The sequence below is a fragment of the Scyliorhinus torazame genome, chromosome 8 (genome assembly GCF_047496885.1).
Source record: "Scyliorhinus torazame isolate Kashiwa2021f chromosome 8, sScyTor2.1, whole genome shotgun sequence".
In the NCBI taxonomy this organism is placed as follows: domain Eukaryota; kingdom Metazoa; phylum Chordata; class Chondrichthyes; order Carcharhiniformes; family Scyliorhinidae; genus Scyliorhinus; species Scyliorhinus torazame.
Genome location: NC_092714.1, coordinates 281,706,246 through 281,730,919, shown reverse-complemented (window position 1 = coordinate 281,730,919; position 24,674 = coordinate 281,706,246). Strand labels below are relative to the sequence as shown.

The window sequence follows — 24,674 nt, the reverse complement described above, 5'->3', positions numbered from 1 at the left end:
ACAAATGTGAGGTAATGCATTTTGGAAGGTCTAATGCAGGTCGGGAATATACAGTGAATGATAGAACCCTCAAGAGTATTGAAAGCCAGAGAGATCTAGGTGTACAGGTCCACAGGTCACTGAAAGGGGCAACACTTGTGGAGAAGGTAGTCAAGAAGGCATACGACATGCTTGCCTTCATTGGCTGGGGCGTTGAGTATAAGAATTGGCAAGTCATGTTGCAGTTGCATAGAACCTCAGTTAGGCCACACTTGGAGTATAGTGTTCAATTCTGGTCGCCACACTACCAGAAGGATGTGGAGGCTTTAGAGAGGGTGCAGAAGCGATTTACCAGAATGTTGCCTGGTATGGAGGGCATTAGCTATGAGCGGTTGAATAAACTCGGTTTGTTCTCACTGGAACGACGGAGGTTGAGGGGCAACCTGATAGAGGTCTACAAAATTATGAGGGGCATAGACAGAGTGGATAGTCAGAGGCTTTTCCCCAGGGTAGAGGGGTCAATTACTAGGGGGCATAGGTTTAAGGTGCGAGGGGCAAGGTTTAGAGGAGATGTACGAGGCAAGTTTTTTACACAGAGGGTAGTGGGTGTCTGGAACTCGCTGCCGGAGGATGTGGTGGAAGCAGGGACGATAGTGACATTTAAGGGGCATCTTGACAAATACAAGAATAGGATGGGAATAGAGGGATACGGACCCAGGAAGTGTAGAAGATTGTAGTTTAGTCGGGCAGCATGGTCGGCACGGGCTTGGAGGGCCGAAGGGCCTGTTCCTGTTGTACTTTTCTTTGTTCTTTGTCACAGAGAGGGGACCAGGTCAATTCCAACCGGACCCATTTGTAAATAGTACGTGTTAGAAATAAACATCTTCTTTATGTTACTCGTCTGACTCTCTTCACCTTCATTAAATACCCCATAAATCAATGTTATTGTGACCCAGACAATTAACCAGCTTAGACCATAAGACATAGGAGCAGAATTGCGCAGGTCAAGGACACACAGCCTGAGTGAGAGAGATACAGACCGAGTGAGAATTTGGTAATTTGGTGCAGTGAGGTAACCAGGAAAGGTAAGTGGTTCATCTAATTGTGCTGTTTTTCAGTTAAAAGTGCAGTGTAGATTAGTGTCTGATTGGCTGAAGCTGCCCCCACCCTAATTGCTGAGAGGCAGTTATCGGGCAGTCACCTGAGGCCTGTTAAGGGGCACAAAGGTACACATTGTATTCTTCTCTTTGAAGTTTTAGTGTGAGTCATCCTAAAGTCTGTATAAAAGACAGACAGAAAGCGCACATTAGTAAGCATTGCGCAGGTCAAGGACACACCGCCTGAGTGAGAGAGATACAGACCGAGTGAGAATTTGGTGCAGTGAGGTAATTCGGTGAAGAGTGGGAGAAGGTGCTTTTTCCCTACTGTTTTGTTCTCTCTCTTTCTTCGGGCCTAATTTCGGGAGCCGTTCGGAGCAGTAGCAGTCTTTGTGAGTATAAAAACCTAACGGAAACTTCCTGTTTTCCAGTTTTTTCCCCAAAAGTGACGTCAGAGGGAAGCTGTGATCTGAGTGGTTGATAGCAAATCTGCCCCAAATTTAAAAAAAAAACACAGCTAAACTCATAAACTTAAATTAAACTAATTAATTAATTAGTGATGGCTGGTCAGGTGATGTGCTTGAGCTGCTTGATGTGGGAGCTGGCAGATCCCATTGCGAGCTGCAGCGACCACATCTGCAGTAAGTGTTGGCTGCTCGAAGAGCTCCGGCTCAGAGTTGATGAGCTGGAGTCTGAGCTTCAAACACTGAGGCACATCCGGGAGGGGGAGACTTACCTGGACACTGTGTTTCAGGAGGCAGTCACACCTGTCAGAGTAAGTAGTTTAAATCCTGCCAGTGGCCAGGGACAGCAGGGTGTGACTGCAAGTCAGGCAGGTAAAGGGAACTAGCAGTCAGGAACTCAGGAGCCTCAGCCCTTGACTCTGTCCAACAGGTATGAGGCACTTGCTCCCTGTGTGGATGGCGAACAGGGCTGCAGGAAGGATGAGTCAGCTGACCAAGGCAACATGGTTCAGCAGGCCATTCAAGGGGAGGGAGTAAATAGGCAAGTTGTAGTTGTAGGGGATTCTATTAGCAGGGGGATAGATAGTATCCTTTGTGAGCAGGATAAAGAGTCCCGCATGGTATGTTGCCTGCCCGGTGCTAGGGTGCGGGACATCTCTGACCGGCTTGAAAGGATACTGGAGAGGGAGGGGGAGGATCCAGTTGTTGAGTTCCATGTCGGTACCAACAACATAGGCAAGTCTAGGAAAGAGGACCTGTTTAGAGATTATAAAGAGCTAGGATTCAAATTAAAAAAACAGGTCCTCAATGGTCATAATCTCCGGATTACTGCCCGAGCCACGTGCAAATTGGCATAGGGAGGCAAGAATAAGGGAAGTTAACACGTGGCTGAAAGAGTGGTGTGGGAAAGAGGGGTTCCTTTTCATGGGACACTGGCATCAGTTTTGGGACAGGGGGGACCTATACCGTTGGGATGGTCTCCACCTGAACCGAGCTGGGACCAGTGTTCTGGCGAAAAGAATAAATAGGGTGGTCAATAGGACTTTAAACTAAAGATTGGGGGGAAGGGAAAGTCAGGGAACCAAGAGGTGAAGTAATCAGTGGGAAGCGTAGCTGCTTAGGAATACAAAAAAGCACGAAAAGACAAAACTCAGGAGAGGTTACGATAGTCCCCATCCCACAAAATATGACACAGTGTATGGAAAGGCTCAGTAAACCAAGGTCCACCACACTAAGAAAACAAAAAGGGACGGTCAATAGAGAATTAAAGGTGCTATATTTAAATGCGCGCAGTGTACGGAACAAGGTAGATGAGCTTGTGGCCCAGATTGTGACTGGCAGGTATGATGTGGTAGGCATCACAGAGACATGGTTGCAGGGGGTTCAGGACTGGCATTTAAACATCCAGGGATTCACAACCTAGCGAAAAGACAGGGAGGTGGGCAGAGGAGGCGGGGTTGCCTTGTTAATTAGGAATGAAATTAAATCAATAGCACTAAATGACATAGGGTCAGATGATGTGGAGTCTGTGTGGGTAGAGTTGAGGAACCACAAAGGCAAAAAAACCATAATGGGAGTTATGTACAGGCCTCCTAACAGGGGTCAGGACCGGGGGCACAAAATGCACCACGAAATAGAAAGTGCATGTCAGAAAGGCAAGGTCACAGTGATCATGGGGGACTTCAATATGCAGGTGGACTGGGTAAATAATGCTGCCAGTGGACCCAAGGAAAGGGAATTCATTGAATGTTTACAGGAGGGCTTTTTGGAACAGCTTGTGATGGAGCCCACGAGGGAACAGGCCATTCTGGACTTAGTGTTATGTAATGAGCCAGACTTGATTAAAGATCTTAAAGTAAGGGAGCACTTAGGAGGCAGTGATCATAATATGGTGGAATTCAGTCTGCAATTTGAAAGAAAGAAGGTAGAATCAGATGTAAAGGTGTTACAGTTAAATAAAGGTAACTACAGGGGCATGAGGGAGGAACTGACGAAAATCGACTGGGAGCAGAGCCTAGTGGGAAAGACAGTAGAACAGCAATGGCAGGAGTTTCTGGGAGTAATTGAGGACACAGTGCAGAGGTTCATCCCAAAGAAAAGAAAGGTTATCAGAGGGGGGATTAGGCAGCCATGGCTGACAAAGGAAGTTAGGGAATGCATCAAAGCAAAAGAGAAAGCCTATAATGTGGCAAAGAGTAGTGGGAAGTCAGAAGATTGGGAAGGCTACAAAAACAAACAGAGGATAACAAAGAGAGAAATAAGGAAAGAGAGGATCAAATATGAAGGTAGGCTAGCCAGTAACATTAGGAATGATAGTAAAAGTTTCTTTAAATACATTAAAAACCGATTACTATTGGGCCGCCAATGTGGCAATGATACGTAAATGGATGATGGAGGGTGAGGGAGCGGCGTGGAAAAGACTGGAGAGAAAGTCCTGTAAAGGGACGAGTTTAGAGGCGCTGGTGACGGCGCCGCTACCGATCTCACCTAAAAAGTTTACCACGAACCCGGTGGTGGCGGCAACACTGAATATCTGGGGACAGTGGAGGCGACAGAGAGGGGTGCGGGGAGCCCTGGTGGGGTCCCCTATCAGGAACAACCATAGGTTCGCCCCAGGAAGAATGGATGGAGGATTTCAGAGCTGGTACCAGTTGGGAATTAGGAGGGTGGGAGATTTATTTATAGATGGGACTTTTGCGAGCTTGGGAGCATTGGAGGAAAAGTATAAGTTGCCCCGGGGAAATTTCTTGAGATATATGCAGGTGAGGGCGTTTACTAGACAACAGGTGAGGGAATTTCCTTTGCTCCCGACACAGGGGATACAGGACAGGGTGCTTTCAGGGGTGTGGGTCGGAGAGGGCAAGGTGTCAGAGATTTACAGAGAGATGAGGGAAGAGGGGGAGGAGTCGGTGGGCGAACTAAAAGGAAAGTGGGAAGAAGAACTAGGGGAGGAGATAGAGGAGGGTATGTGGGCTGATGCCCTAAGCAGGGTAAATTCCTCTTCCTCATGCGCCAGGCTTAGCCTGATTCAATTTAAGGTGCTACATAGAGCACACATAACGGGAGCAAGATTGAGCAGGTTCTTTGGAGTGGAGGACAAATGTGGGAGGTGTGGCGGGAGCCCGGCAAACCACGCACATATGTTTTGGGCGTGCCCGGCACTGGAAGGGTATTGGAAGGGAGTGACGGGAGTGATTTTGCGGGTGGTGAAGGCCCGGGTCAAACCAGGCTGGGGGTTAGCTCTATTTGGAGTTGCGGAAGAGCCGGGAGTGCAGGAGGCGAAAGAGGCCGACGTTGTGGCCTTTGCGTCCCTAGTAGCCCGGCGCAGGATCCTACTCATGTGGAAGGAGGCGAAACCTCCCGGACTGGAGGCCTGGGTAAATGATATGGCGGGGTTCATTAAACTGGAGCAGATAAAGTTTGCCCTGAGAGGATCGGCTCAAGGGTTCACCAGGTGGTGGCAGCCATTTCTCGACTACCTAGGGGAACGTTAGAGGGAAGACAGATGACCAGCAGCAGCAACCCAGGGGGAAGGGGGGGGGGGGAGGGGGAGGGGGGGGGGTTTAGTTTAGTTTAGGTCAAAGATAAAGGGGTTTTGTTACTTGTGTATTGTTAAAAATTTCTGTATTGTTATTGTTGCGTTTGCTTTGTAAGAGGGGAAAATTGTTGTTTGGGAAAAAAATTTCAATAAAACATATTTTAAAAAAAAATACATTAAAAACAAACGGGAGGCAAAAGTTGACATTGGGCCGCTCCAAAATGACGCTGGTAATTTTGTGATGGGAGACAAGGAAATAGCTGAGGAACTAAATAAGTACTTTGCGTCAGTCTTCACAGTAGAAGACATGAGTAATATCCCACCAATTCCGGAGAGTCAGGGGGCAGAGTTGAATATGGTAGCCATCACAAAGGAGAAAGTGCTAGAGAAACTAAGAGGTCTAAAAATTGATAAATCTCCGGGCCCAGATGGACTACATCCTAGAGTTCTGAAGGAGATAGCTGAAGAAATAGTGGAGGCGTTAGTTATGATCTTTCAAAAGTCACTGGAGTCCGGGAAAGTCCCAGAGGATTGGAAAATCGCTGTTGTAACCCCCCTGTTCAAGAAGGGAACAAGGAAAAAGATGGAAAATTATAGGCCAATTAGCCTAACCTCGGTTGTTGGCAAGATTCTAGAATCCATTGTTAAGGATGAGATTTCTAAATTCTTGGAAGTGCAGGGTCGGATTAGGACAAGTCAGCATGGATTTAGTAAGGGGAGGTCGTGCCTGACAAACCTGTTAGAGTTCTTTGAAGAGATAACAAATAGGTTAGACCAAGGAGAGCCAATGGATGTTATCTATTTTGACTTCCAAAAGGCCTTTGATAAGGTGCCTCACGGGAGACTGCTGAGTAAAATAAGGGCCCATGGTATTCGAGGCAAGGTACTAACATGGATTGACGATTGGCTGTCAGGCAGAAAGTTGGGATAAAAGGTTCTTTTTCGGAATGGCAACCGGTGACGAGTGGTGTCCCGCAGGGTTCAGTGTTGGGGCCACAGCTGTTCTCTTTATATATTAACGATCTAGATGACGGGACTGGGGGCATTCTGGCTAAGTTTGCCGATGATACAAAGATAGGTGGAGGGGCAGGTAATATGGAGGAGGTGGGGAGGCTGCAGAAAGATTTAGACAGTTTAGGAGAGTGGTCCAAGAAATGGCTGATGAAATTCAACGTGGGCAAGTGCGAGGTCTTGCACTTTGGAAAAAAGAATAGAGGCATGGACTATTTTCTAAACGGTGACAAAATTCATAATGCTGAAGTGCAAAGGGACTTGGGAGTCCTAGTCCAGGATTCTCTAAAGGTAAACTTGCAGGTTGAGTCCGTAATTAAGAATGCAAATGCAATGTTGTCATTCATCTCAAGAGGCTTGAAATATAAAAGCAGGGATGTACTTCTGAAGCTTTATAAAGCATTAGTTAGGCCCCATTTAGAATACTGTGAGCAATTTTGGGCCCCACACCTCAGGAAGGACATACTGGCACTGGAGCGGGTCCAGCGGAGATTCACACGGATGATCCCAGGAATGGTAGGCCTAACATACGATGAACGTCTGAGGATCCTGGGATTATATTCATTGGAGTTTAGGAGGTTGAGGGGAGATCTAATAGAAACTTACAAGATAATGAATGGCTTAGATAGGGTGGATGTAGGGAAGTTGTTTCCATTAGCAGGGGAGACTAGGACCCGGGGGCACAGCCTTAGAATAAAAGGGAGTCACTTTAGAACAGAGATGAGGAGAAATTTCTTCAGCCAGAGAGTGGTGGGTCTGTGGAATTCATTGCCACAGAGGGCGGTGGAGGCCGGGACGTTGAGTGTCTTTAAGACAGAAGTTGATAAATTCTTGATTTCTCGAGGAATTAAGGGCTATGGAGAGAGAGCGGGTAAATGGAGTTGAAATCAGCCATGATTGAATGGTGGAGTGGACTCGATGGGCCGAATGGCCTTACTTCCGCTCCTATGTCTTATGGTCTTATAATTAGGCCACTCGGCCCATCAACTACCGTACAGGTCAAGTAATTTCTGGGACAAGGTTTACTTGCAAATCAGGCCAAGTCCTTCCATTTTGTACAAAATTTTAGTCTCAAAATATATGATTCAAACAATAAATTATCTCCAGCCTAACATGCACCAACCTGGTGATCCAACCGAGGAGAGACGGTAAAGTCAGTCCGAGACCCCAGTAGCACAAGTTCCCTCGAGCCCGAGTGGGAGACACATCCCAGTGGAAGGTACAGCCCACTGGAAGGACATCCCAGACCGACACATACCCCAACACAAACACCTCCCATTCTGAATAAGATCCCAGTCCGAAGAACATCCCACTCCAAGACACATCCCAGCCTGACCAATATCCAGGTCCAAAGAATATCCAAGGACCAACTCTACACGGACGAGAATACAAACCCTACACGGACGAGAATACATTCCCTGCACGGGCAAGAATACAAACCCTACGCGGGCAAGAATACAAACCCTACGCGGGCAAGAATACAAACCCTACACGGACGAGAATACAAACCCTACACGGACGAGAATACAATCCCTACACGGGCAAGAATACAAACCCTACAGGGGCAAGAATACAAACCCTACACAGGTAAAAATACAAACCCTACGCGGGCAAGAATACAAACCCTACACGGGCAAGAATACAAACCCTACGCAGGCAAGAATACAAACCCTATACGGACGAGAATACAAACCCTACACGGGTAAGAATACAAACCCTACACGGGCAAGAATACAAACCCTACACAGGTAAAAATACAAACCCTACGCGGGCAAGAATACAAACCCTACACGGGCAAGAATACAAACCCTACACAGGTAAGAATACAAACCCTACACGGGCAAGAATACAAACCCTACACGGGCAAGAATACAAACCCTACGCAGGCAAGAATACAAACCCTACACGGATGAGAATACAAACCCTACACGGGCAAGAATACAAACCCTACATGGATGAGTATACAAACCCTACACGGGCAAGAATACAAACCCTACACGGACGAGAATACAAACCCTACACGGGCAAGAATACAAACCCTACATGGACGAGTATACAAACCCTACATGGGCAAGAATACAAACCCTACACGGGCAAGAATACAAACCCTACACGGGCAAGAATACAAACCCTACACGGACGAGAATACAAACCCTACATGGACGAGAATAACAATAATCTTTATTATTGTCACAAGTAGGCTTACATTAACACTGCAATGAAGTTACTGTGAAAATCCCCTAGTCGCCACATTCCGGCGCCTGTTTCGGTACACTGAGGGAGAATTCAGAATGTCCAATTCACCCTTCAAGCATGGCTTTTGGGAATTGTGGGAGGAAACCGGAGCACTCGAAGGAAGGCCACGCAGACACTGGGAGAGTGTGCAGACTCCGCACAGACAGTGACCCAAGTCGGGAATCGAACCCGGGTTCCTGGTGCAAACCCTACGTGGATAAGATTACAGACCCTCTACGGGTAGGAATACAACATTGTGGGGTTTACTGTTGACCAGAAATGGAACTGGATTAGTCATATCAATACTGTGGCTACCAGAGCAGGCCAAAGGCTCGGAATCCTACAGCAAGTTACTCACCTCCAGGTCCCCAAAGCCTGTCCACCATCTACAAGACACAAGTCAGGAGTGTGATGGAATACTCTCCACTTGCCTGGATGAGTACAGCTCCAACAACACTCAAGAAGCTCAACACCATCCAGGACAAAGCAGTCCCGCTTAATTGACTCTTCATTCACCACCCTCAACATCCACTTCCTCCGACGCACTATAGCAGCCATGTGTACCATCTACATAATTCAGTGCAACAACTCACCAAGACCCATCAATAGGTGACCAAACAGGTGGACGAGGGTAAAGCAGTTGATGTGGTGTATATGGATTTCAGTAAAGCGTTTGATAAGGTTCCCCACGGTAGGCTATTGCAGAAATACAGAGGCATGGGATTCAGGGTGATTTAGCAGTTTGGATCAGAAATTGGCTAGCTGGAAGAAGACAGAGGGTGGTGGTTGATGGGAACTGTTCAGCCTGGAGTCCAGTTACTAGTGGTGTTCCACAAGGATCTGTTTTGGGACCACTGCTGTTTGTCATTTTTATAAATGACCTGGAGGAGGGCGTAGAAGGATGGGTGAGTAAATTTGGAGATGACACTAAAGTCGGTGGAGTTGTGGACAGTGCGGAAGGATGTTACAAGTTACAGAGGGACATAGATAAACTGCAGAGCTGGGCTGAGAGGTGACAAATGGAGTTTAATGCAGAAAAGTGTGAGGTGATTCATTTTGGAAGGAGTAACAGGAATACAGAGTACTGGGCTAATGGTAAGATTCTTGGTAGTGTGGATGAGCAGAGAGATCTCGGTGTCCATGTACATAGATCCCTGAAAGTTGCCACCCAGGTTGAGAGGGTTGTTAAGAAGGCGTACGGTGTGTTAGCTTTTATTGGTAGAGGGATTGAGTTTCGGAGCCATGAGGTCATGTTGCAGCTGTACAAAACTCTGGTGCGGCTGCATTTGGAGTATTGCGTGCAGTTCTGGTCGCCGCATTATAGGAAGGATGTGGAAGCATTGGAAAGGGTGCAGAGGAGATTTACCAGGATGGTGCCTGGTGTGGAGGGAAGATCTTATGAGGAAAGGCTGAGGGACGTAAGGCTGTTTCGTTAGAGAGAAGGTTAAGGGGTGACTTAATTGAGGCATACAAGATGATCAGAGGATTAGATAGGGTGGACAGTGAGAGCCCTTTTCCTCGGGTGGTGATGTCTAGCACAAGGGGACATAGCTTTAAATTGAGGGGAGATAGATATAGGACAGATGTCAGAGGTAAGTTCTCTACTCAGAGAGTAGTAAGGGCGTGGAATGCCCTGCCTGCAGCAGTAGTGGACTCGCCAACATTAAGGGCATTTAAATGATCATTGGACAGACATATGGATGATAAGGGAATAGTGTAGATGGGCTTTAGAGTGGTTTCACAGGTCGGGGCAACATCGAGGGCCGAAGGGCCTGTACTGCGCTGTAATGTTCTATGTTCTGTGTTCTACAGCACTTTGCAAACCCGTGATCCCTACCACCAGAGGTGAGGTGGTGGTATTGTCATTCATTGATCTAGCAATCTAGTGACCCAGGGTGATGCACTGGGGTCCCAGGTTCAAATCCCATCATAGCTGATGGTGGAATTCAAACTCAATAAAACATCTGGAATTAAAAGTCTAATGCTGACCATGAAACCATTGTCGATTGTTGTAAAAACCCATCTGGGTCACTAATGTCCTTTAGGGAGGAAATCTGCCGTCCTTACCCGGTCTGGTCTACATGTGACTCCAGACCCACAGCAATGGGGGTGACTCATAACTGAAATGGCCGAGTGAGACACTCAGGTTGATGGGCAATAAATGTTGGTCTTTCTGACCACACCCTATGAACGAATAGAAAAAGGTCAAGAGCAGCAGATACCTGGGAACCCCACCACCTGGAGGTTCCCCTCCCAGTCACTCACCACCCTGACTTGGAAATATATCACCGTTCCTTCACTGTCGCTGGGTCAAAATCCTGGAACTCCCTCCCTAACAGCACAGTGGATGTACCTACATGTCAGGGACTGCAGCGGTTCAAGAAGGCAGCTCACAACCACCTTCAGGAAAGCAACTAGGGTTGGGTAACAGCTAATAATACCACATCCCATGAAAGAAAAGAATGGGGATTAGAAGGGAGAATGGAATTGAGCTCAAGGATCTTCATTGTGGAGGAGGCTCAGGATTCAAATGCTTCATCCCTGCTCCTGTTTTTATATTCTTAAGGAAGCTGTCACTTAAAGCTTGTCCTTGAAATGCAAGTGGTGAAGTTTATAACTGAATTTTAATCTTTTCACATTGAATATGATTAAATATGATAACGTGCCTGTGTTCACGAGGTGACGTTCCTGTGAAACTTCGCAAATGGCAATATCGCAAACAATGGACCTCTTTTTCAATGGGTTCGGCAAATTGTTCTGCAGTACCTGTATACGACAGAGGAGGGAGCCTCTGAACAGTACAGTACATTGGTGAAGGTTTCAAACTTGTTGGGGACACATTTCAGCTCCCAGAATGATAATTTGACCAAATGCCTCCTTTTGTGAGGGCCACGAAGAATCCAGCACGAGTTTGTAGAATGAAAGAAATAACTTTATTTACAATTACATATATATACAATAGCAGCAGCAGTACTCCACCACTGCTCTCTCCTCTCTAGCTGGTTCCAAACTGGCCAGCTTTATTTATGCCGGGAATCTGCTAATGATTTCTCCGCCCCCCTCATTGGGGAAGCTCATACTCCCAACTCGCCTGGGAGCTGTCTATGTTGCCCACCATACAGGACTATGTGCCGAACCTTTGACAGGACTGGCTCGGTCTGGGTCCACTCACGGATCTGTGATGCCGTGACAGGCAAGGAGTCCATAAAATTTGCAACCACCTCACTGGTTGTGGGGGTCTATACGCGGCCGGTCGACAAAGGCAATCGGCTCAGTGCATTGGCATTCGCTATCTGGGTCCTTGGTTTATGCCCTCGAGAATACTCGTAGGCAGCGAGCAACAAAGCCCAGCGCTGGATCCGTGCGGAAGCAATGGGCGGAATTGGCTTATCGTCTCTGAAAAGCCCCAGCAGAGGCTTATGATCAGTTACGACAGTGAAATGGCGGCCATATACATACTGGTGGAAGCGTTTCACTGCAAAGACCACCGCCAGGCCCTCCTTCTCGATCTGCGCGTACTTTTTCTCCGCTGCAGTCAATGTGCGGGAGGCGAAAGTTATCGGCCGCTCGGCCCCGTTCTCCATCTTGTGGGACAGGACGGCCCCAATACCATACGGGGATGCATCACACGTGATGAGCAAAGGCTTTCCAGGATCATAGTGGGTTAGTAACCCAGATGACGACAATTGTTGTTTTACCCGCCGGAAAGCGGTTTCTTGCGGCTGACCCCAAACCCAGGTGTGATTTTTCTTTAGCAGCAGGTGTAAGGGGGCCAGCGTAGTTGCCAGATTGGGGAGGAACTTCCCGTAATAGTTTACGAGACCGAGAAAAGAACGAAGATGCGAAGTGTCAGTCGGGGCGGGGGCCTGTTGAATTGCGCGCACCTTCTCTGCGACGGGGTGCAAACCTTTGCGGTCCACCCGATAACCCAGGTAGACTACTTCCTTCGCCTGAAAGACACTTTGTACGATGTAAACGGACTCCAGCCTCAAAGAAGCATCTAAGGACAGCCTCCAAATTTTCCAAATGTTCCTGCTCCGACGTCCCCATAATCAAAGCGTCGTCTATGTAAACAGCGACACGCGGTAAACCTCTCAAGGTGCCCGCCATCACGCGCTGAAAGATAGCGCAGGCAGAGGATACTCCAAAAGGCAACCGTGTATATTCATACAGACCCCGGTGTGTATTAATAGTTACATATGGCTGGGAGGCAGGGTCCAGCTCCAACTGTAGGTGGGCGTAACTCATATCTAATTTCGTGAAGGAGAGTCCGCCTGCAAGCTTCGCGTGGAGATCTTCTATGCGAGGCATTGGATATCGGTCGAGCCTGGAAGCCGTATTCACTGTAAGTTTATAGTCGCCACACAAGCGAACTGTGGCATCTGGCTTCTACCTTCGCTTCTACCTTCTCGAGCAAGGCGTAAGACACCGGGCGCGCCTGGAAATAGCGCAGCGTGGCTCCTGGATACAGCTGGGGCCCCTTTTATCTTCCCCAAACCGGGCTGGAAATACATCTGGGTACCGTCCTAGCACCTCCGCTAACCTTCCACAACCATAAGTGGTGTAACCAGACCCGACCCAACAGGCTGGGCCTGTGGCCGCGCACCACGAAATAAAATGAAAATCGCTTATTGTCACAAGTAGGCTTCAATGAAGTTACTGTGAAAAGCCCCTAGTCGCCACATTCCGGCGCCTGTTCGGGGAGGCTGGTATGGGAATTGAACCGTGCTGCTGGCCTGCCTTGGTCTGCTTTCAAAGCCAGCGATTTAGCTGTGTGCTAACCAGCCCCTGGGCGTTTCCTACGATAAGTGGGAAACGCCCCTCCTGGCGTCCATAAGCAACACCGGTCATCGTAGTTCCTGCAATGTCCAATGGTTCCCCCATGTAGATGGCCAACCTGGCCTGTGTATCGGTTAATGTAAGGGTCTGTATACCCTGCTTGATGCGGTCGAATGTCCTCTGTGCGATCACGAAGACTGTTGCACCAGTGTCCAACTCCATCTCAAGTGGGTGACCATTGACCCATACTGTCACCTTAATGGGGGCCACACGGGGAGCTGCCACACAATGCAGCTGCAGGCAGTCGTCCTCCGTCTCCACGTCCTCGGGAATAGTCGCCGCAGGTTCATCCAAATGGAAGGTACGGTCCCTGGGCTGGCCCCAGTTTCTGTCGGAATGACGGTGCCTCTGGCGCCCCCAGGACCAGCGTCTGCGACGGGGTCGGCGTCTACAAGTCTGACACGGACATGGCTCCTCATCCATTGGTTCTGGAGAAGGCTCCCTTCGGGGAGGAACGTCCGGCGGCCACTGGTGTCGATCCGGACGCCGGCCCGCCCAAGGTGCTGCAGGGGTGCGGGGATACGCATTTGGACAGAAGGGGTTGCGCCCCAAGGCGTGCACCTCCATTCCCTGTAGCTCTTGCACTCCCCGTTCTGCGCTCTCTCGCGACAATACTATCTGAATGGCCGGGTGTAAAGTCAAGGTCGGCTTAGCTAACATTGGCCGCATTGTTAATACCGCAAACCAAACGGTTGCGTAAAATTTCTGAAAAGGTCTCACCATAGTCACAGTACTCCGCAATCCTGTGTAGCCTGGATAGAAACTCTGCAAGGGATTCTCCTGGGGTCCTCTCAGCGGTATTAAACCGGTAACACTGGACTATTGTGGACGGGGTTGAGTTAAAATGTTGCCCCACTAAGGTCACAAGTTCATCAAACGTCTTGGTGTCCGGCGCAGCTGGGTACGTAAGGCTCCTAATCACCCCAAACGTATGCGGCCCGCAGGCGGTGAGCAATATGGCCACCTGGCGCTCGTTTTCGGTGATATTGTTTGCCCGGAAATAGTAATGCATCCGTTGTGCGTACTGGTTCCAGCTTTCCAGCGCAGCATCAAAAACATCCAAACGTCCGTACAGAGGCATGGTATAATAGAAAACAACTTCCAACCTGTATCCAACAAAAATCCAGGGAGGTGGCTTCAGCAGCGTAGACAGCTATTCACTTTAACCCTTGTTAAAGGGTGGAGTTTGTAAGGAGCATCCAGGAGGGCTTCTTAAAACAATATGTAGACAGTCCAACTAGGGAAGGGGCGGTACTGGACCTGGTATTGGGGAATGAGCCCGGCCAGGTGGTAGATGTTTCAGTAGGGGAGCATTTTGGTAACAGTGACCACAATTCAGTAAGTTTTAAAGTACTGGTGGACAAGGATAAGAGTGGTCCGAGGATGAATGTGCTAAATTGGGGGAAGGCTAATTATAACAATATTAGGCGGGAACTGAAGAACCTAGATTGGGGGCGGATGTTTGAGGGCAAATCAACATCTGACATGTGGGAGGCTTTCAAGTGGCAGTTGAAAGGAATACAGGACCGGCATGTTCCTGTGAGGAAGAAAGAGAAATACGGCAATTTTCGGGAACCTTGGATGACGAGTGATATTGTAGGCCTCGTCAAAAAGAAAAAGGAGGCATTTGTCAGGGCTAAAAAGCTGGGAACAGACGAAGCCTGCGTGGAATATAAGGAAAGTAGGAAGGAACTTAAGCAAGGAGTCAGGAGGGCTAGAAGGGGTCACGAAAAGTCATTGGCAAACAGGGTTAAGGAAAATCCCAAGGCTTTTTACACGTACATAAAAAGCAAGAGGGTAGCCAGGGAAAGGGTTGGCCCACTGAAGGATAGGCAAGGGAATCTATGTGTGGAGCCAGAGGAAATGGGCGAGGTACTAAATGAATACTTTGCATCAGTATTCACCAAAGAGAAGGAATTGGTAGATGTTGAGTCTGGAGAAGGGGGTGTAGATAGCCTGGGTCGCATTGTGATCCAAAAAGACGAGGTGTTGGGTGTCTTAAAAAATATTAAGGTAGATAAGTCCCCAGGGCCTGATGGGATCTACCCCAGAATACTGAAGGAGGCTGGAGAGGAAATTGCTGAGGCCTTGACAGAAATCTTTGGATCCTCGCTGTCTTCAGGGGATGTCCCGGAGGACTGGAGAATAGCCAATGTTGTTCCTCTGTTTAAGAAGGGTAGCAAGGATAATCCCGGGAACTACAGGCCGGTGAGCCTTACTTCAGTGGTAGGGAAATTACTGGAGAGAATTCTTCGAGACAGGATCTACTCCCATTTGGAAGCAAATGGACGTATTAGTGAGAGGCAGCACGGTTTTGTGAAGGGGAGGTCGTGTCTCACTAACTTGATAGAGTTTTTCGAGGAGGTCACTAAGATGATTGATGCAGGTAGGGCAGTAGATGTTGTCTATATGGACTTCAGTAAGGCCTTTGACAAGGTCCATCATGGTAGACTAGTACAAAAGGTGAAGTCACACGGGATCAGGGGTGAGCTGGCAAGGTGGATACAGAACTGGCTAGGCCATAGAAGGCAGAGAGTAGCAATGGAGGGATGCTTTTCTAATTGGAGGGCTGTGACCAGTGGTGTTCCACAGGGATCAGTGCTGGGACCTTTGCTCTTTGTAGTATATATAAATGATTTGGAGGAAAATGTAACTGGTCTGATTAGTAAGTTTGCAGACGACACAAAGGTTGGTGGAATTGCGGATAGTGATGAGGACTGTCGGAGGATACAGCAGGATTTAGATTGTCTGGAGACTTGGGCGGAGAGATGGCAGATGGAGTTTAATCCGGACAAATGTGAGGTAATGCATTTTGGAAGGTCTAATGCAGGTAGGGAATATACAGTGAATGGTAGAACCCTCAAGAGTATTGAAAGTCAAAGAGATCTAGGAGTACAGGTCCACAGGTCACTGAAAGGGGCAACACAGGTAGAGAAGGTAGTCAAGAAGGCATATGGCATGCTTGCCTTCATTGGCTGGGGCATTGAGTATAAGAATTGGCAAGTCATGTTGCCAGCTGTAGAGAACCTTAGTTAGGCCACACTTGGAGTATAGTGTTCAATTCTGGTCGCCACACTACCAGAAGGATGTGGAGGCTTTAGAGAGGGTGCAGAAGAGATTTACCAGAATGTTGCCTGGTATGGAGGGCATTAGCTATGAGGAGCGGTTGAATAAACTCGGTTTGTTCTCACTGGAACGAAGGAGGTTGAGGGGAGACCTGATAGAGGTATACAAAATTATGAGGGGCATAGACAGAGTGGATAGTCAGAGGCTTTTCCCCAGGGTAGAGGGGTCAATTACTAGGGGGCAAAGGTTTAAGGTGAGAGGGGCAAGGTTTAGAGTAGATGTACGAGGCAAGTTTTTTACGCAGAGGGTAGTGGGTGCCTGGAATTCGCTACCGGAGGAGGTAGTGGAAGCAGGGACGATAGGGACATTTAAGGGGCATCTTGACAAATATATGAATAGGATGGGAATAGAAGGATACGGACCCAGGAAGTGTAGAAGATTGTAGTTTAGTCGGGCAGCATGGTCGGCACGGGCTTGGAGGGCTGAAGGGCCTGTTCCTGTGCTGTACATTTCTTTGTTCTTTGTCGCCAGTTTTGTGAGGGCCACAAAGAATCCAGCACAAGTTTGTAGAATACATGTACACATATATATAACAGCAGCAGTACTCCACCACTGCTCACTCCTCTCTCTAGCTGGTTCCACACTGGCCAGCTCGATTTATGCAGGTGACTGCTCATAAATTCTCCGCCCTCCTCATTGGGGCAGCTCATACTCACTAAGGATTGTGGGATTGCCATTTGTCCCCAGCCAGCAGTAAAGAGGCAGGTTATAACACCTCCATTGCCACTTTCTTTTCCAAAAATAGACCATAGGCAAGAAGATGAACCACTGATGTGAAGCTTCTTTCCGCCTGGAACACTCATAATGAGCACTGGCCAAGAGCCCCAAGGAAAAGGAGAGAAATTAAACACGGGTAAACAAACATCGCTCAGTGATGGACAATGCAGTGTACAATGTGTAAAGCGCAGAGAAGTGAAAACTAAAACAAGGAAGCCACTAAAGGTGGGACTTAGCTGTACTCAATACTGTCCAATACATAAAGCTGACCTTGTATTTGCCCGTAGTTCGATCATCAACTTTATCTCCAAGTTCACCTTCATTGGCTTTTCCTCGGAACAGAGGGAAGATATAGAGCCAGTCTTCAAAGTTATTGTATTGCTTTTCTAGCTCAGAGTAGTAAATCTGCAACAAAATAGAAAGAATTATTTACAGCTGTGAATGTTGTAATGAAGGAAAGCGGAGTTAAATCCTAAATGGGAAGGTGAAAACTCCGAGGTTGTGGTACATGTTGGTACCAAGGATATAGGAACAATGCAAGATGAGATCTTGCATCACGAATTCAGGGAAGTAGGCAGTAGATTAAAAAGCAGGACCTCTAAGATTGTAATCTCTGGATTACTCCTGGTGTCACATGCTAGCGAGGACAGAAATAGAGAATAGGGCCGGTGAATGCGTGGCTCAAGGGTTGGTGCAGGAAGGAGGGTTTTAGATTCCTCAATCATTGGGACCGTTTCTGCGGAAGCTGGGACCTGTACAAGAGGGGCGGTCTGCACCTGAACCACATTGGGACCAACATCCTTGCAGGTAGGTTAGCTATTGCTGTTGGGAGGAGTTTAAACTAGTTTGGCAGCGGGAGGGGACTCAAGAGTATTCGTAAAATAGAGATATATCATGCTATAGCAAAGGCAGCAAATCAGAGTGAGTTCAGCTATGTTAAATGTCAACAGTACAAAGTCTTACTGTGCTCACCCCAGTCCAACGCCGGCATCTCCACATCATGGTTAAATGTCAAGACACTAAGATGAGGCTGGATGGTCTTTAATGCTAGGAGTTTAATAGGTAAGACTGATGCGTTTTGGGCGTGGATTGACACATGGAATTGTGACTTTGCTGCCATCACAGAGACATGGTTAAGGGAAGGGCAGGACTGGAAACTCAAACATTCTGGGAGATAGGATCTGTAGGCGAGACAGAGGAGGCTGTAAAAATGGAGGGGGTGTTGCACTATTAATTAAGGAATCAATTACTGCAATGAGGAGAGACAATATGTTGGAAAGGTCTTCAAATGAGGCTTTATGAGTAGAATTTAGGAATACAAAGGGGCAGCCACATGGGAGTGTATTATAGACCCCCAAAGAGTCAGTGGGAAATAGAGGAGCAGATATGTAGACAATTTACTGAGGTGTGTAGGAATAATAATTGGGTAAATATACTCGGGGATTTCAACTTCCGCAACATAAATTGGGATAGTCATAGTGTAAAGGGTTTAGAGGGGGAAAGGTATTCAGGGGAGTTTTTGTATCAATATGTAGAAGGATCACAAGAGGTGAAGCAGTGCTGGATCTGGGGAACAAAGCCAGACAAGTGTTTAATGTGGCAGTGGGGGAGCATTTTAGTGATAGCGAACACAACACGGTGCAGTTCAAGTTTGTTATGGATGAACAAAAAGATGACCTGCAAAAGATGGGTTTAGATTGGGGGGGGAAGGCAAATTTTACCAAAATAAGGCAGATCTGGCCAAAGTTGACTGGGAACAGCTTCTTGTGGGAAAATCTACATCGGAGCAGTGGAAGGCATTCAAAAAGGAAATGGGGAGATTACAGGTCCAACATGTTCTCTGTGGGGGGAAATGTAAGACCAATAAGTTCAGGGAACCCTGAATGTCTAGGACAATCCAGGACTGGATGAGGAGGAACGGAAAGGCTTTGAGCAAGTCCAAAGGGAGAAATTCAACTGCGGCCTGAGAGGAATTTAGGAAGTGCGAGAGAGAACTTAAGAAAACAATTAGAAGAGCAAAAAGTGGCATGAAAAAGGACTTGCAAATAAGATTAGGGAGCACCCCAATATGTCCCATAAATACATTAAGGGGAATAGGTTAACCAGGGAAAGAGTAGGGCCCATTAGAGACCAAGGGGGAAATCTGTGTGAAGCCGCAAGGCATTGCTCGGGTGTTAAATGAATACTTCTCATTGATGTTCACTCAGGAGAAGGACGACTTAGGTACAGAATTCAGGAAATGGGACAGCGAGGACCTTTAGCAGTTTGACATAGGAAGTGAGGTATTAGAGACTTTGATGGGCTTAAAAACAGCCAAATCCCCAGGACCGGATGAATTACATCCCAGGCTGCTGTGGGAGGCAAGGCAGGAAATTTCCGGGGCTGTGACACAAGTTTTTAATTCCTCTCTGGCCATGGGGAAAGGGCCAGAGGCCCGGAGGACAGTTAATGTTGCCCCACTTTTCAAGAAGAGTGGTCGAGATAAACCAGTGAATTACAGACTGGTGAGTCTCACATCGGTGGTAGGGAAACTATTGGGAGAAAATTAATTTCCACTTGGAAAGACAAGGGTTGATTAAGGATCATCAGCATGGCTTTGTCAGAGGGAAGTCATACTTCACAAATTTGATAGAATGTTTTGATAAAGTGACTGAGTGTGGATGAAGGAAGCGCAGTTGATGCAGTTTATATGGAGTTTAACAAAACCTTTGACAAGATCCCACATGGAAGACTGATTGAGACGGTTGAATCACCCAGAATTCACGGAAACTTGTTGAGGTGGATCCGAAACTGGCTCAGTAACAGGACACAAAGGGTGATGATAGAAGCTGTTTGAGTAAAAGGAGACCGGTGTACCACAGAGTTCAAGGCTGGATCCCTTATTAGTTGTATAAATGATATAGACAGGAATGTGGGGGGAATGCTAAGTAAGTTTGCACATGACACCAAGATTGGTAGGGTGGTTGTGGTGAATGTATTCACCTAATGCATGTATGATACTGTAACCTATGACCTGGAAGTGGTGATTTGAGCTGCTTCCAGGTACTGAAGTGTAACCCCGGTGGGCTCCGCCTCTGGCTCTGCCCTCACCGGGGCCACATATAGACCGGCCGCCTGTGGGTGGCATTCATCTGTACAACCGACTCTGGCTAGGCAAGTATGTTATTCTCTAATTCTGAATAACGACTGTAGACTTACAGTTAACACAAACACTTTATTCAAAGGGTTCGTTCTGCTTCCAGAGCTCAACTAGATGTAAAACAGTCAAGAGGTATGACCAGTGAAACTAAGGTAAACTGCCTGTGCTGAGCTGTCTCTGTCTGCTGCTGCTCACTAGCCCTGTGCTTCTGAAAGAGGCGGATCCTGCCTTGGGCTGGACCCTTTATACCCGTCTCTGATGCCCTCTAGTGATGCTGTGGCTGTCACATCTGTGCTGCAGTCCCTGGTGTAAGTGCAGATGTATGTACAGATGTACAGATCACTACATCCCCCCACCTTTTGACTTGATATGTTTTCTAGACGGGCCTCAAGAAAACTGTACATAACAAGTGGTGAGAATAAGCAAATCTGCACACTGCGAAAATGATAAAGTAATACAGAAACAATTAACAGTGTTGTGAGTCCATCGTGAGAAATGTTCGTATTTGTCTTGTGCGTGTGTTGAAGTGTCGTTACAAATCTAGCTGGTCGGGTGCCTTACGGCTTCTGCTGGAGCGTATTAATGGTGGTGGTGGGGATGACGGTTTGATGTCGAGAGTACAGTCTGGCGTTGTGTGGCGAGGAACGTCCTGTGGACAAATGGACTTGGTCAAGTCCAGTGTGGGAAATCCCGGCGTTGTCGGCCGAAGCATTAACAGATCCCGGCGGTTACGGCGCAAGAGTACTCCCGCCGCCGACTTGACAATGTAGGACCGCGGTGCCTCCTACCTGATCACCGTTGCTGGCTCAGACCATCCGCCTTCTGGGTCCCTGATCCTGACGACGTCGCCCATGTTCAGTGGCTTGAGTGGGATCACATGCTGATCGTAGTATTGTTTTTGTTTGGACCATAGTACCCGCATTTGTCGAGTACCAGAGTGTTATCGGGGTCTCGGAATTGAGTCGCCGGGAGGGTTGTTCGGATGTCCCTGCCGAAGAGCATCTGCGCTGGCGACAGTCCTGAGCTCAATGGGGTTGCTCGGTAGAACAGCGCTAGGTTGATGTCCGAGCATGAATCTGTTGCCTTGCTAATAAGTTGTTTAACAATGTGGACACCCTTTTCCACTTTCCCATCTGTGGGTAGCGCGGACTGGATGTTACATCCCGAAAGCAATAGGGATCTGAGAACTCTTTCCATTCCTAGCTCGCGAAGCAGTGACCATTATCTGACATAACCACACGCGGGATTCCATGTCGCACGAATGTCTCCTGGCACGCCTTGATGACAGGTGAAGACGTGAGATCATGGAGTTTCAGTGCCTCCGGATAGTTTGAGTAATAGTCCATGATCAAGATGTAATCACGCCCTGTGGCAGGAAATAGGTCAATGCCCACTTTTGTCCACGGTGCCATTGTGAGTTTGTGTTGCTGCAGTGGTTCTTTACACTGTGCGGGTTGGTGTCTTTGCCAGGAGTCTAGCTGGCTTGCTGAAACCACTCCTGGTACTATATGTTATTGTCTAATTCTGAATAACGACTGTAGACTTATAGTTAACACAAACACTTTATTCAAAGGGTTCGTTCTGCTTCCAGAGCTCAACTAGATGTAAAACAGTCAAGAGGTATCACCAGTGAAACCAAGGTAAACTGCCTATGCTGAGCTAAGCACACATGATGCTGCTGCTCACTAGCCCTGTGCTTCTGAAAGAGGCAGATCCTCCCTTGGGCTGGACCCTTTATACCCGTCTCAGATGCTGCCCTCTAGTGATGCTGTGGCTGTCACATCTGTGCTGCAGTCCCTGGTGTATGTGCAGATGTATGTACAGATGACTACAGCAAGTTCATGATTAATAAAGCCTAATGTTCACTCGCTCTCTCTGCCTCTCGGTAAATTGAAGGTATATCAATTTATTAATCAAAGTCAGCACTATGGAAGCCACTCTCAAGCCAGACAGGCTCGAACTTCGACGTCCGAAGCCAAGGAGATATTCGAACATTGGCTTTGATGCTTCGAGGCCTACCTTGACTCCTCCACAATGCCTCCCACAGAGACCCTCAAGCTGCAACTCCTCCATGCTTGGGTGAGCCTTCGAATCTCAATAATGATCGAGAAAGCGATCACTACTCGCCGTCAACGCGCCGGAGAATCGCTGGACGAGTATCTGGAAACCCTGACTCTACTCACGAGGAACTGCAGCTACCGAGATGTGCGGGCGGAGGAACACATGAACTCACAGATCCGGGACACCTACGAGGCGGGGGTCCTCTCGAACTACATCAGGCAGCGCCTGCTGGAAAGCGGGACCTCCGACCTGTGGGACACGGTAAAGCTCGCTACCGCGCTAGCTACCAGAACCTCAGTGCGTTCCCCGCGGGCCTGGCGAACCACTCGTGGACACCCTCGTCGCGTCCCCCGTCGGACCCAACTACGTCGCAGGCCTGCGCTGCGTGTCTGCCAGCCCAGCCCGGGGAACCGCAGTGCTACTTCTGCGGCCAGGGCCAACACCCCCGGCAGCGGTGCCCAGCCCACACAGCGACTGTGGGAAAAAGGGGCACTTCACTAGTGTCTGTCTGGGCCGACCTAAGGCTCAGAAACCGAAAACGCACCAGGCCCGACCCATGGACTCGCAGCCCCCAAGACCCCGCAATGTGGCTGCGTGCCTGCCTGGTACGCCCCCGGCAGATGCGTCATCAGCATCGTGCGACTCATGGGGGCGACCATCTTGTGATTCCACCGACCCCACAGGCTACCTGCAGTTGGGCGCAGTCACTCTCGACCAGTCGCAGCCGAAACAACTGAAGAACTCCATGATGGTCGTCAGGGTCAACGGGCATGAGACTCCCTGTCTTTTCGACTCCGGGAGCACAGAGAGCCTTGCGCACCCCGACACGGTAAGGCGCTGCTCCCTCCACACCTACCCAGCCTCCCAAACAATCTCCCTTGCCTCCGGTTCCCATTCGGTTCAGATTCGGGGGTACTGTATCGCCAATCTCACGATGCAGGGCGCAGAGTACGCTCGTTTTAAGCTCTACGTCCTCCCCCACTTCTGCGCCCCCCTACTGCTCGGATTGGACTTTCAATGTAATCACTGAAGCCTGACTTTACAGTTCGGCGGACCCTTGCCCCCCCCGTCACGGTATGCAGCCCCCAAGGTCTCCTCCCCTTCGCTCTTTGCGAACCTCACTCCTGACTGTAAGCCCATCGCCACAAGGAGCAGGCGGTACAGTTCGCTAGACATGACGTTTATCAAGTCGGAGGTCCAGCGACTGTTGAGTGAAGGGATCATCGAAGCCAGCAACAGCCCCTGGAGAGAGCAAGTGGTGGTTGTCAGGACCGGGGAAAAGAATCGGATGGTTGTGGACTACTGCCAGACCATTAACTGGTTCAGGCAACTAGATGCGTACCCCCTCCCCCGCATAGCGGAGATGGTCAACCAGATCGCACAGTACCGTGTGTTCTCAACGGTCGATCTGAAGTAAGCCTACCACCAGCTCCCAATCCGCCCAGAAGAGCGCCACTATACTGCCTTTGAAGCAGCCGGCCGACTCTTCCACTTCCTCAGAATCCCCTTCGGCGTCACTAACGGGGTCTCGGTCTTTCAGAGAACGTTGGACCGAATGGTGGACCAGTACGGTTTGCGGGCTACATACCCGTACTTGGACAATGTGACCATCTGCGGCCATGATCAGCAGGACCATGACGCCAACCTCGAGAGGTTCCTCCAGGCCGCCAAATCCCTCACTCTCACATACAACAAAGAAAAGTGTGACTTCCGTACTACCCGACTAGCCATCCTCGGCTAGGTCGTGGAGAACGGAGTCCTGGGGCCCGACCCCGACCGTATGCACTCCCTCACAGAACTCCACCTCCCACAGCCTCAGGGCCCTAAAACGATGCCTGGGGCTGTTCTCATACTACGCCCAGTGGGTCCCCAACTATGCGGACAAATCCCGCCCACTTATTCAAACCACCAGTTTCCCCTGACGGATGAGGCCCGCTTGGCCTTCAGCCGCATCAAGGCCAACATCGCCAAGGCCGCTATGCACGCGGTGGACGAGTCCGTCCCCTTTCAGGTAGAGAGCGATGCATCAGACGTCGCACTGGCCGCCACACTCAACTAGGCGGGCAGGCTAGTAGCATTCTTCTCTAGGACCCTCCACGCTTCCAAAATTTGACACCCCTCGGTCGAGAAGCACAAGCCATAGTGGAAGCCACTGGAGGCACTACCTAGCCGGTAGGAGGTTCATCCTCGTCACCGACCAGCGTTCGGTCGGCTTCATGTTTGACAACGCACAACGGGGCAAAATAAAAAATGACAAAACCTTGAGGTGGAGGCTCGAACTCTCTACCTACAATTACGATATCAAGTATCGTCCTGGGAAGCTCAACGAGCCCCCAGATGCCCTGTCCCGCGGCACTTGCGCCAGCGCGCAAGATGACCGACTTCGGGCTATCTACAATGACCTCTGTCACCCGGGGGTCACCCGGCTTACCCACTTCATTAAGGCCTGCAATCTGCCCTTCTCCACC

General features: G+C 48.9%; 1 protein-coding gene across 1 annotated transcript in view; it reads right to left on the bottom strand.

Moving 5' to 3' along the window:
• The window catches only part of fer1l4 (fer-1 like family member 4), a 527,478-nt gene that overhangs the window by 117,625 nt on the left and 385,179 nt on the right, over positions 1 to 24,674 (bottom strand). The window contains exon 34 of the mRNA XM_072515422.1: positions 17,277 to 17,411. Coding sequence (XP_072371523.1) covers positions 17,277 to 17,411 — 135 coding nt within the window. The remainder of the gene's footprint in view (positions 1 to 17,276; positions 17,412 to 24,674) is intronic.